This window comes from Arabidopsis lyrata (genome assembly GCF_000004255.2).
Source record: "Arabidopsis lyrata subsp. lyrata unplaced genomic scaffold ARALYscaffold_4, whole genome shotgun sequence".
Taxonomy (NCBI): domain Eukaryota; kingdom Viridiplantae; phylum Streptophyta; class Magnoliopsida; order Brassicales; family Brassicaceae; genus Arabidopsis; species Arabidopsis lyrata.
In genome coordinates this window covers 19461030-19474954 of record NW_003302552.1, presented here as the reverse complement: position 1 = coordinate 19474954, position 13925 = coordinate 19461030, and the positions used below count along the sequence as shown (strand labels likewise).

Here is a 13925-nt window from a genome sequence, read left to right as displayed (position 1 = left end):
TTAGTTCTCTCGGTGAGCTCTAAGATTGATCAGTGGTAATCCTTTCTTTAGAATCAGTAAAGGATTAGGTTGCTCGTGAATGTTATGGAACAGTCAAATCGCGACAGATTTAGAGGTTGGAGATATAAAGATAAAGGCAAGCAAAATATTGAATTGATGATGAGTTTAATGCAAAGCTATGCAAAGCTCTCTGACTTTGGATTAGCTAAGCTCTTGAACTCGGGTGAGTGACACATCAGAACCAGGGTCATAGACGTCCTTCTAATGAGGTGAGGCTTGATTATTCGGTCTTGCTTTTGTTATCATATCAAGAAAAAAGGTATGAATCCGTTTCGTCGAATCTTGACTCTACAAAATAAAATCTATAACTTTGTGTACCTATCAAAAATAGTAAAAGACCAAAATAAAATTTATGCTCCTTCATTTCTGTTACAGGCAAACTATTTGTTTTGACCCAAAAAAAAAAATTGTAATTCACTCATCGATGACTAATAGTTTATTAAAAACATTTGGGTTATCTCTTCGCTTGTAAACATCACAACTTTCAAATTTTCAAAAATAACAAATTTTTTTTATTCATGATTTCTAGAGTTTAAATGTTGGAACATTTACAAACAATTGCTTAAAAAGAAGTAGTAGTAGTAGAATTGATTTGGTCTGACTGTTGTTTCCCAGCTTAAAGACTCATCATGTCTCTGCTGCTTTGATTTCATTCGATGAGAACATAGCCACTGGGATACAGACTACCTGCGTAAAAGATATGGATATAATCAACAATTATGTTTGACCAAAAAAAAAAAAAATCAACAATTATAGAGTGGTGACCCTTATAAAAAAACAATCATAGAGTCAAATCCATTGGGTGAAGAAGTGTCCATTTGCATAATGAAAACTAAACTTCCTCCAATTTCTTTATGTTATAAGATATAATTCTAGATCAAGAGAAAGGTAACTACCTATCATCGAGTTTTAATTAACTGATGAACGAATGAAGGATAACACTGATTCAAATTAGAAGAACAAACCTGGACTTCTGTAATGCACTAATGTTCAAGGTAAAGCCTTTAACGTGCAATGCAGTAACTACGCAAAAGAGTATTTCATCTTCTTCAGTCAAGGATAAACAGCTGATTGTCCCAACAGCTCAAACAACAATACTCCAGCAACTCTGACAGGAACATATCCAACATATAACAAGTTTGGTTAATTTCAGCTATATAACCAAAAGCACAGTCCACATTACAAAGCAACATATTCAGATTTTACTTCATAGAATATATGTTTCATTCCTTCACTTATATGCTTTCTTTCATCCCGCAGAGCAACTATTTTAGCCAGATGTAACCAATGTGCATTGCACAACAATGAGGCAATACCTTGATGGATAGCATCTACATGTCACCACTGAAGCTATCTTTGATTAATCATCATCGCTGAAGCTAAAGATTCGCTCTTTTCCTCAAATCAGTTGATTCCACGCTGCGGAGTGTGCTCCATTCGAGCTTCTTTATGGAGAGATTGCTCTAAAGCCCCTCATAGTCTTTGGAAGCCTGTAAAGACGTTAAGAGTAAAATAAGACATTTTTTTATCATTTAGAATGGGAGAAAGCGTCTTAATAAATGTAATGTAAGACGCTTATATTTGGGAGCAGCATATACTCAAAAGTTTTTTTTTAATCATTTTCTAGTCCAGTGATCTAATTTGAGTTTCAAAGCTTATATTTTGGACAACATTTAGGCAGATACACTAGAGAGAAATTTATCCATCACGCCTTCTAATTGTTCTATATTGCAAAGGATTTACCATTGGCTATAACTCTACAGACTAAATAAAGTGTGCCCATTGCTTAAGACTTTTCATTGGAATACGAAAGACATTTTCCACAAAAAAACACATTAGTGCTCATTAAACTGGTCTACAAATGTCCATTTCTAAAAGCTTTGCATAGTGAAACTAGAATTCCCCACAAAAAGTATTTTTTAAAACCAGACATAGTCTAAATAAAAGGCGGGATAGGCAACATAAGCAGGTCTAAGATTCTAATACAATCTAATCTCCCTGCCTTCTGCTAATATGGCCCTGCAAAAAAATTGATGAAAACAAATGGGAAAGTGTATAGTTTTAAGATATCGAAAATCTAAGATAAATGGAGGACAAAAAAAAAAACAGAAAACTTGAAGAGTTGAGTTTAAAATTCACCTTACCTCAGAGCAACATAAAAAGGAACATAATCAACTTCCAATTCCAAACCTCGCCTCCAGCCAAGTATTCCACCTATAAAAAGAACATCTACAGACATGAATACTTTAAGAGCTTAAACATCAATGAAAGAAATTACAGAAGCTTACCCAAAAGTAATTGTAGCAGGATCCTCTCCACGAGCAACTATTAACAGAAACCAATTATGAGTTAATTAGCTTTAATATTAATAAATTACTAAAAACAACAGCAGTCTAATAACCTCTTTTTGTGATGATCCCAAGACTCCTCCACGTTTGAGGATGCTTTCGACGATAGTTCAACACTATGTTAGTGCCAAAAGCAGCAGCTCCTGCAAGGCCAGTGGTAAACAGAACACCTCTGTTAACCCAAACGAACTCAAGTCCTGTTACACATAAAACCAATACATCAACAACGTATCAACAATATCTAAAACTTAAGTATCAAAAGACCATTAAAAACGATTTTTTTTAACCTCTTTTGAGATGAACAAGTGGATGTGGATTCTCCACTTTGGTAATGAAGTCCTTGAGAATCCTTTCCGTGAATTTTGTTCGAGACAAAATAGGGAGACCACTTAGAGCAGATGGGTTAAGAAATTTATTGCAGCCTTGAGCAGGGCAAATAAGAACGGCATTTCCCGCGTCCAAGAGAGTGTTAACATGGTCTATGCAATAAAAGAATCAAAGTTAGGGAATATTGTAAACAGATCAAGTAGGAAACTGAATAATTCGATTGATTAAAAGAGTTACATCAGAGGGACCTAAATAGACTAAGACTAACAACCTTAAACAAACTTACTAGAAATGCTGCGACTTCATCAGACGCCTCCTATAAGCTAGGGAGACTTATTCAAAACAATTTGACTAAGATAAATCCATAAAACAAGTGCTAAAGACTCGGTAACAGATAACGAAACCAGAGACTCTATTCTTCAGGAAGATGTTCTAAATCACAAGGGAGTAAAGAAAAATCAGATTTGTAACCTAACCTGTCAAACAATGCGGGCAAGCATGGTGTTGACAGTCGAGAACACCACATTCCCCAGTAAATCCACAGACTGAACAAAGTTGATTCTAGCAAAACAAAAACAAAACTTCAGTAATACTAAACGTTCAAACCTTTCAAAACCATAAAGTATAAGATAACTAACCTGAGCAACGTGAAAATCATTCTCAGGAAGAGAAGATCTCAGCATGCTTGAGAGGTTTGCGTTAGAAGTCAGATCAGCAATAATGTCTTCTTCCTTCCAGTTATAAAGAATAAGAAGAAACAGAGATCGATTCTCTTCTATGCCTAATCTGTTGGCAAGAGTGATGATTCTCTGTTTGACTACCGCACTCGAAACATTCTCAAGCTGAAAAAAAAGTTCAAAAACATTACGATGTTATCTCAGAATTGTTCCAAGACACAAATGTTGGATAAACATACCATGAGGTCTTGAATAAAAGCCATCGGAGATCAGAGAACAATGTGTTCCTGCGAAGTGGTTGGTTCTCCACCGGATCGTGCCGCCACTGAGGAAAGTATGAACGCCGATCTAGGGCGAGCAAAAACAATGATCCCGACTATTCGGGTCTTGTTTCATTTGGGCTTTATTTACTGGGCTTTTAATGGGTCTGGTTAGGTGTTGTCGTAAATTTTTATAATTAAGGAGTGAAATACTCCATTTTATATGTTTTGCTTAAACTACCATACTTTCTATTATTTAAAGAAGAAAAAAAAAATATTATTTTTACAAAGCCATATACACATTTATTTTTAAAATCTTAAGTTCATAGAGTTAATTAACCCGAAAACATGCTGATCATTTGTTTCTGAATGATAGATTGTGATTTGAGCTTCGAGGGTTGAAATAAAGACAAAACTCAAATTAATAAGATAATGATTCTTAGCAAAAATATACACAATCGGGTAATTTATAAACTGGATGCTTTTCTTGTATAATTGTTGGTGTATATTTATCTGTAAGGTTGCAGCTAGCCTTGCTTTCTTCCTCTCATGGGAATGCCTAAAATGAGTATGATCCATTTTCTTATAGACTTACTTTTTTTCTGACAATTATTAACAAACGCATGTTTGTGCTTCAACCAAAGAACAAGGCATGCTTATCCCCTATAATTCTTCCTTAAACATTTTTTTTTTTTTTTTTTGTTCGTTTTTGTTTTGTTTAACTCACTTTGAACACTTTATAAAGTTAACGTAACACTTGATTAAAATTAGATAATAATTTTATCATAAGGATAGGTTATGCAATCTTCTAAAAGTGTTTTTAATACTTTGATGATATATTGTAGATATGTATTTAAGGAAAGTGTGCTATGAACTATAATAATTCAGATATAAGTAAGGTTTGGTGCTACAAAAACCCCCCATTTTGAGTAATTTAAAGGTGGAATATGTCGTGTTTATAATAATCAGAATTTTAAAAGGACAAAAAATGGAAAGAGGAATGTGGTGCTTGATTAACGTCAATTAAGTTGGCTTTGTTATAAATTAGAAGAAAAAAATGAATTTTGGGGTTTTTGGTGGATAAGGACTTTCCTCTAAGATACGTTTTTGCGATGACATCAGTTTTCCAAGTTGTATCCATTTTTCTTGTCCCACGTAAAAGTCAAAAAAAGAGTCCGACATAGAAGAAGAAGTGGAAGATGTTTCCATGTTCCCAAACGGATATACATCAAAATTGTTACGACTTTTTTAAAATAGCATATCCACAAACGTCATAGTTCTCTAGTACGAGATTTTTCACAGTTTTAAACTTATAATTATGATATGGAGAGATCACATGGATTGACGAAATATGGTTACCGTCGTTAATTTTTGAGTTCAATAGTTTAAGAATGTCCCATCAAAGAATTTTATATGTTTATTGGAGTTTGATCTCACCCACATGCATAATTTGATATATCTTTCTCATTCCGGCATTTATTGAGGAATTTAGGCAGAGTGATGTGTTCCCATACCAAACTTTATCCGAATCATGCCATCTTATAAGTTAAACAATAGCTTAAAAAACACAAGGTGCTGAAAATTAATTCAATTACCAAGGAAATAAAAAATACTACTGTAATTGATGGTTCAGGTATCGTTGTCTGTTGAAGTCGTCTTTTAGTATTTGGTATTTTCGATTGAGTCTAGACAATTAAATACTAGTAATGTTTTAGAATGAGGCTCAACCGGTGCCGGTTATTGGCATGTGCAAGTGGTGCATTTGCACCGGATCCAACAAATTTAAGGTCCAAATTCATAGTTTTCCTATTATTTAACTATTTAATTATGCTGAAATTTTATAAAATATCTATATGTAAAGGTCCCAAAATATTATTTTAAAAGGTAATATTGAGGCCCAAAATTAGTAAACAAAAATAACAGATCCAAATAGCTATAAAATACAAAATAATTTATGAAATATAACTTTTTGTAAATTTTTTATTAAAGATAAGATTTTTTTTGTATGGCACCGGGTCTTACCGATGAGTAAGCCGGGCCTGGGCTCAACCAAAATCCTTAAAACTTCACATACAAAGAAAACTGAGATTTTGGTTTGGGCATGACATTTATCTATTGGAGTACAAGCCTTTTTCCTTAACTACCAAATTAATTATTGTTAATTTTATTATTTATATTATATGGTTTCTTGATTAAAAAAGGAATGGATAATGGATAATGGTCGGATAATGCGGCCGGAGACATGCTTCATTCCCAGGAAACCTGTTTTTGATAGCTCAACTTTTGTTGACTCCTCCTTTTCTTTTCTTTTTTATGATTTCAATTTTCATAACAATACTCATGAGTTTATCCACAAACAAGAATATTACTAAAACCCCTTTGTTTTCCCATTGATACAATTATATAAAGTAAAGAAATACTATTACACAACTTTATTTTATTTAAACGAATCCAATGAAGAAACATAGAAATGTGTCTTTCTCTAAAACAAACGCACTTGATCATCCAATCTCACTGTAAAAAAAAAAAAGGATAAAGAGCATTTTGATCACGGAAAATGCCTTTTTCATATCTTACGAATTTTAGAATGTTTTACTGCTAGATGCTAATTGTCATTTTAATTTAATTTTTGTGTCAATTATACTCTTAATAATAAAGTCGATGAGGACATTTTAGTTTTTTTGTTCATTTATTTAGATGTCATTGCAAAGAATTAGAAGAATAAATAAATTGAATTAAGACAGATGCCGATTATAGCAACAACTAAGGAAAAAAATGTTTGTGTTCTTCGACCAAAAATAAATAAAAATAAAGGTAGTTGGTGATGGCCATTGGCCCATCCAAGTGGATTAATCAGCGACTTAGATAAACGTGAAAGCCAATCAGAGTTCCAGCTGTCATGCCACGTGTATTCATGTTCTTGGAACCGTTAACTAGCTCTGGTTCGACCACGTGGCAGTTGAGAACAGATAAGAGTTTTTGGACCAAGTTGGTGTGAATGCCACATGACGAATCCCACGTGTCATTTTCTTACGCGCGAATCCACCTCATTGGTTGCCCAAACGGATGGAAGCCAGGCCCCGATTTAGACTCCATTCCTTTTATTTATTTTTGGAATTTCACATTTTTTTAGTATATCTTTTTCATGTCGACAAAATTATTCCAAGTCAAAAATAAGAAATTAGTTCCATAATCTTATGTGCATAGTAGTGTATGTTGATTTTTCTAAGTGCGTCAATGTAAACGTGAGACTTAAAAATGTTTGCTTTTACTTTTTAGCCATTTTCATACATCAAAACATGCAATGATCTATTTTTCTCTGTCATGTATATTCTTATAGCGTTATTAATCCAATATAATACTAATAAACAATAATTAGAATTTCTTTTTTTGTTCTTTCTAGTGGAATATACGATGTCACTGTTTTTCTTTTTGTATAAATAAACGTTTGGAGAAGAAGTATAAGAAAAAAAGACTATGTACTATACAAAGGCCAAATCAACTTTTTTAAAAAGAGTGGGAGAGACTTATCGTAAACATGAAAGGAATTCTAATAAGTAACACCATATCCTTTTGATAATACTTATATAACCCATCCTATATTAATATCCATTCCTAAAGAAGTAATGAATACTTTTTGCGTAACTCATTTGTTACTATCAAGAATAGGGGTGAGATAGACAGATTCAAATTTTCCTAATGATCTTTCGTTATGTGCACGTGAAATCTTACTACAAAAGTCATAATCCTATGAGACGTAATAATTTAGGTTGAACATAGGAAAAAATGGGGACAATAAAAAATATTTGACCATATATAAAATGTGAATGTTTTGTATAATTAATATGGACCGGTGGTTGCTTTTTCATATCATGATCATATCTAAATGGAATAAATTGCGAGTCTTTATCTCTATCACTAACCAGATATATCGATGAGATATATTCTTTTATACATGCACTAATTTTCTTTTTCTTCAAAAGATGACTTATTTAGTTATTTGAATTCAAAGTTAAGGAATGAGGAAGCATCCAAGGAAACATAAATTAAGCAGACTGTCTACAAACCTCTTCGCATACTTTTCATATGTTTTTTTTTTCTGGTTTTAAATGTAATAAATAGTAAGGGGTGGTAAATTAAATAATATGAATGGTGGAATACTGGAGTAACGAAAAAAATATAGCTAAATAGAGTGTGTTTATGACATATATTCTTATAAGAGCCATACAAGTACCAAACAAGAATCAGGATGAAGACGCCCAACACTATGCCAATGAATTCTGACCAATAATACTTAACTATGGTCATCATCTTCTTCACCACACCACCAATCTCCAATCCTTCTAAACTTTGTTTTTCTTCTTCTTTTTTCTCGTGTACAGATTATACTTAAGTATATATACATGTATTGTCGACACCAACTTTACATATTTGTCAATGCATCAGCAACATTTGGTAAGTTTATATTTTTCATTAAGGAACATAAACTATGGAAGATTCGAAATTTTACATTTTTGTAAACACATCAAGTTTACATTTTTTCATTAAGGAACATTTGCATTAGGAAGAATTCAAAATTTTATATTTTGCATTTAGGAAGAATTTCAAAATTGGAAATGCTTACATTTATGGTGTTTTATTGATTGTTTGTCACATCGTAAGATTCTTTCTAAAATACTCCAAAAACTGAAATTGTGATATTTACTACTAGTAATCATATCTTTGTTAGATATGTATTTCATTATTCGTTGAGATTATCTTGAAAAATGGTCCATTTCAGATAATTTCTACTTATAATAATGTTAATGTAATTTGTATGGCCGGTGGTTGCTTGTTTCATATATTGATGGTTTACATAAAAAAAAGAGATCATTGATATCTAAAAAGAATGAATTGCGAGTCTATATCTATCACTAACCAAATATGTGGATGTGATATATTCTTTTATATATGCACTAAATTTCTTTTTGCTCAAAGGATGACTTATTTAGTTATTTGAATTCAAAGTTAAGGAACGAGGAAGCATCCAAGGAAAAAAATAAAATAAGCAGACAATCGTTTTTTTTTTGGTCAACTGGAATTATATTGAAGAACAGTGATGAAACATCAACAACCATCAAGTTACAACATATGAAGTTGGGAACAAACCACAACAATCACACATATAAAACAGAGCCTCTACAAGGAGGAGACAGCCCTATACAAAATAATAAGCTCCACTCAGCGAGCTAAATACAAAACTCTCAATCAAACAGAGGACAACATCCTTTCTTCTGCGAAAACACCTTCCAGCCAAATAGGATGACTAGCAGCAACATAAGATTGTAATCTACCATCATTAGTAACACTTTTCGCAATTAAAAAGGCTCTTCTGTTTGAGACAGAGTTTTCCAAAAAAAATTTCCAACGATTCACTCCATTAAGGGCCAGAGAAACCTCCATAGACAGATATCTATAAGAGGGCCAAGCAGCCGGTCTGTTAATCGCCTTCACCAAAACCCCATCTTGTAACCCAAAAATAACCTTCTCCACCCTGTGATTTCTCATGCTTTCAATTGCCCAAAGAACATCTTTGAAATGAGCCTGTTGCTTATCCACAATCCTAGCAAAGGCTCTTCTACTATGAAGAAGCACAACTCCTCGATGATCTCTCAACACCCATGCACAACCAGCGAGCTTGTTCCTGTTGGACCAAGATACACCAATATTGCATTTACACCACTCCACAGGTGGCGGTTTCCATCTGACTCTCACACTTCTTACCACACCCGATTGTTCCACCAAAACACCATCTTCATTCAACTTCTGAGAATCAAACCATTCAGAGACATCCTCCCTGACTTTTTGAGCAGATTCTAAGGCAGTGAAGCATTTACCTTCAATGGACCAAAGATTCCTATTCTTCCATATTCTCCAAAGAGTCCAAGGAAAAGAGTTTCTTAGGTCCTCTGGCCAAAGAGAATTAGAAGAATTTTCAATCAGGTAGTGAAGATTAGCAAAGACTGAACCATTTTCAAAACCCCATTGCGGAGAGGGAATGCCAGTAAGAGCCCATACTTGTCTTGACAAAGAACAAGTAAATAACACATGGTTCACGGATTCATCATCACCTCCACAAACCTGACACCTCTCATCCACTTTCATCCCTCTGCACTTCAACGCCTTGGCAACAGGCAGAGAGCCATTAAGAGCTTTCCAAAGAAAGACATGAATCTTTGGATCAGTCTTCAACTTCCACACTTTTGCTTTCAAGTCATTAGTAGAAGGTCGTTGTTCAGCTTGAAGTCTGGTTTGGAGATTGCACGACTGTGAAGCCAACCAATATGCAGACTTGACAGAGAAATCACCACTCTTATTGTGCTTCCATGAATAAAAATCATCAATCTCAGTGACGGGTCTGATTTTAAGAATTCTTTGGATATCCTCAGGAAAGAAATTCTCACTCAGTTTCTGTGGATCCCAGTCCCTTTTCCTCCAGTCAATCAAGTCAGAAACTCTGAGGTCAGGATTAAAGATATAGTTCAATCTTAAAGGAGCTCTCCAACCCTCCTCCTCATCTTCAATCCAATCATCAATCCAGACCTGAAAAGACTTACCATTACCCACATTTTTAACAATGCCTTGACAGAGAAGGTCCCTTCCATGCATGATGCTTCTCCACGCATAAGATGGTCTAGCACCCAAAGTAGCAGTCAAAAAATCAGAGGAAGGAAAATAACGACTCTTCATGATTTTAGCAAACAAACAGTCTGGATATTGGAGGATTTTCCAAGCCTGCTTTGCAAGTAAAGCCTGATTAAAAGTCTTGATATCCCTGAAGCCCAGCCCTCCTAGATCTTTAGGTAGACACAATTTTTCCCAACTCTGCCAATGAATCTTGCTTGAATGTTCAGCATTACTCCACCAAAAGTCAGCCATAGCAGAAGAGAGAGCATCGCAAGTCGTCAAAGGTAACTTAAAACAAGACATGACAAACACTGGCATAGCAAGAGCCACAGATTTTAAAAGGACCTCCTTCCCTCCTTGAGATAAAAACCTTGCATACCAACCAGAAAGTTTATCCTTAAGCCTGTCTTTTATGTAACTGAGAATTTCCACCTTAGAACCACTAAAGCACTCTGGCATGCCTAAGTAAGTACCCGCACCACCCTCCTTAACAATGCCAAGCCTACTCTGAATAGAACCTTTAAGCACCAAATTAACCTTTGAACCAAAAGTCACTGAAGACTTACTGAGATTAATGGTTTGACCCGTAGCTGTCCCATATCTGTTAAGAGTCTCTTGAAGAAAATTACACTGATCCAACGAAGCTTTGCACATAAACAAACTGTCATCAGCAAACAGTAGGTGATGTATTTCTGGACCATCATCAGTAAATTTAATCCCTTGCAATCTACCTTCCGCTTGACCCTTATTCAGGAGATGAGTGAGCCCTTCCGTACACAAAACAAACAAAAATGGCGATAAGGGATCGCCTTGTCTGAGACCTCTCTGAGGGTTAATCATACCAAAAGGTTGATCATTGATCAACACCGAAAAAGTGACAGTAGAGACACATTTCATTATCCACTCAACCCACTTCAAATGAAAACCCAAAGCAATCAAAAGAGAACGCAAATAACTCCATTCAACTCTATCATAAGCTTTGGACATATCAGTTTTGACCGCCATGTAATGAGAAGAAATATCCACAAGAGAGTTAAGACTATGAACCACCTCATGAGCAACCAATATATTATCCGTGATTAACCTCTTAGAAACAAACGCAGATTGATTCACTGAGACAATCAAAGGAAGAATAGGCTGAAGTCTACTAACCAAAATCTTGGAAATAGTCTTGTACAGGACTGAACAGAGACTAATTGGTCGCAAATCTGACATCTCAGTAGGATGGTGAGTCTTGGGCAAAAGACAGAGATGTGTGAAATTCCACTCTACAGGGAAAATGCCAGCGTCAAAAAATAACAGAATTTCTTTAGTAACCTGCTGTCCAACAACATCCCAATACTGTTGAAAAAACAAAGCAGTCATGCCGTCAGGCCCCGGGGCACTAGCAGCCTTTATGGAGAAAACTGCCTCTCTAATCTCTTCAGCCGTAACTTTAGCAATTAGATTTTCATTCATGTCCCCTGTGACCCTTGGAGGAAAACCAGAGAACCAATCCTGAAAACTCTGAGGATTTGAAGACTTGAAAAGATTAATAAAGTAGTCAGTTGCCACTTCACCTTTGGCAGCCTCAGACTTCATCATCTGCCCATTCACAGCTTTAAGTTTTTCAATCCTCTTTCTAGCCCTGTTCCCTTTGACTGCTCCATGGAAGAACTTAGAATTTCTATTACCAGACCTTAGCCATTTCTGCCTACTCTTCTGTCTCCAATACTCTTCTTCACTTCTATAGGCTTTGACTAATTCTTTTTTCAGTATATGCACCTGATGAAGATTAGGCCACATCGTAGATTGAACTTTTTCCAATGCAGCCTCACACAGATGAATTCTCTCAAGCGCATTCATACTGTTCTTCTTTTTCCATGAACTTAGTGCCTTTTTGCAGTCTCTTAGTCTTTGAGAAACTAAGAAACCACCACTGATATTTCCGGGTCTCCACGCCTTAGAAATAGCCTCCTTTACATCTCTGTTATGAAGGAATCTTTTATCAAACCAAAACAGACCTCGATAGACATCCTGCGAAGCAATCAAGCTAATCAAAACAGGTCTGTGGTCCGATCCTCTCATATCCAGGAAAGACTGATTTGAAGCAGGGAAATGAAGAAACCAATCTTTATTGCCAAAAGCTCTGTCCAAACGACACTGAATCCAATGATCACCTCTTCTTCCTGCCCAAGTGAATTTGTTACCAACACTAGACAACTCCAACATATCACAAATCTCAAGCATTTCAGAAAAAGGTTTGAAGAGGCTGTTAACCCTCCTAGGCCCTCCCAACTTCTCTCCATTATGTAGAATTGCGTTGAAATCACCAACCATACACCACCTATCTCTTCTTCCCACACCTAAACGATTGAGTCTTTCCCACACAGCACTCCTCATACTACTATCAGGATCTCCATATACACAAGACAAGAAGAAATTAGAAGAACCAAACTGCACCTGTACATCAATCAGATTTTTATCTTCATAGAGGATATCCATCTGAATGCTACTTTTCCACAACAACGCCAAACCACCACACTTGCCAACTGGCTCCACCGTATGTAACCCATCATACCCTAAAAGAACTTGCAAATCTACTAGCTTATCTTTACAATGCATGGTTTCCATCAGAAACAAAATCTCAGGGAAGTATTTTTTACGCAGCTCCTTGAGACGCGGAATCACCATGTCTTGAGACCGTCCCAAGCCTTGACAATTCCAACTGATGATGCTCATTAAACTGAGGACGATCCCTCATTTGGGATCACCAATTTAGGATTAAGCTTGGTAGATTTGGCAGAGCTTGGACCTTCGTCTTCTGCTTTTCTTTTCTCTTTCACACCAACTGGTAGACCCATCTGAACTTTATGATTAAGCAAACCCACACCAGCAAACTTTGGTTTTTGCTTCCTGATGACTTTTGGGGGCCTATTCCTTTGCTTAACCTTTTTCAAGATAGTGCCGGAAGGTCCAGCTTCAATGAAACCAGGCCTATAAACCGTCGCACTATCTTGAAAAGGCTGAGATAGAGCAAGAAAGTTTCCAGGTACTTCAGGGAGAAGCTGAGAATTAGAATCCAAACACCAGGAACTAACAGAACTGACATGAACCTGCTGGGAGCACTCCTTAAAACCAGAATCTATGGGAGCTAACCTTTGAGAGAGACTGACAGGATCACCATATTCAAACACCACACCTTTATCTTTTTTAGCATCCGGGTGCACCAGAAGAGGAGATTCTAGACGCAGAATCGATTTCTTTGCAATAGGGTCCTTTTCAACTTCACTCACCGACTTCCTGATTATATCTGCCTTAATAACCCAATCTTCATTATTGTTAACCAACAGATATTGCCTCATTCCTTCAAGCACCTCAGCAGCAATCATATGCCTACCCGTTAAAGGATCAATGCCCACCTGATCTTCATTAAGAATACCAAACAGAGGATCAGAATCCTTTAGGAAATTTACTTTAGGAGGCTTTGGCACTGGTTTTCCTTCTCTTTTTGCAACTGCAGCATCTTGTCTTCTCTTTACCAGGATAGGACATAAATCCTTTTCATGCGTGAGCCTTTGACACTCATAGCATCTTTTTTGGATTCT

The 13925-nt window shown here is 35.7% G+C and overlaps 1 protein-coding gene across 5 annotated transcripts; it reads right to left on the bottom strand.

Moving 5' to 3' along the window:
- Positions 1–492: 492 nt before the first annotated feature.
- On the bottom strand, positions 493–3799 carry LOC9317757. Of its 5 annotated transcripts, XM_021028943.1 has the most exons (11): positions 3652–3799; positions 3374–3577; positions 3212–3296; positions 2696–2887; positions 2462–2605; positions 2349–2385; positions 2205–2274; positions 2047–2079; positions 1377–1550; positions 1026–1168; positions 493–747 (listed from the first exon to the last, which is right to left on the bottom strand). In XM_021028943.1, exons 1-7 carry the CDS (start codon positions 3673–3675, stop codon positions 2232–2234), a joined length of 729 nt encoding a protein of 242 aa, XP_020884602.1. In that variant the 5' UTR covers positions 3676–3799; the 3' UTR covers positions 493–747; positions 1026–1168; positions 1377–1550; positions 2047–2079; positions 2205–2231. The 5 variants fall into 5 exon arrangements, with proteins under 5 accessions (XP_020884602.1, XP_020884604.1, XP_020884603.1 ...); XM_021028945.1 differs by lacking the exon at positions 2047–2079 and having other exon boundaries at positions 2200–2274; XM_021028944.1 differs by lacking the exon at positions 2047–2079.
- Positions 3800–13925: the final 10126 nt, after the last annotated feature.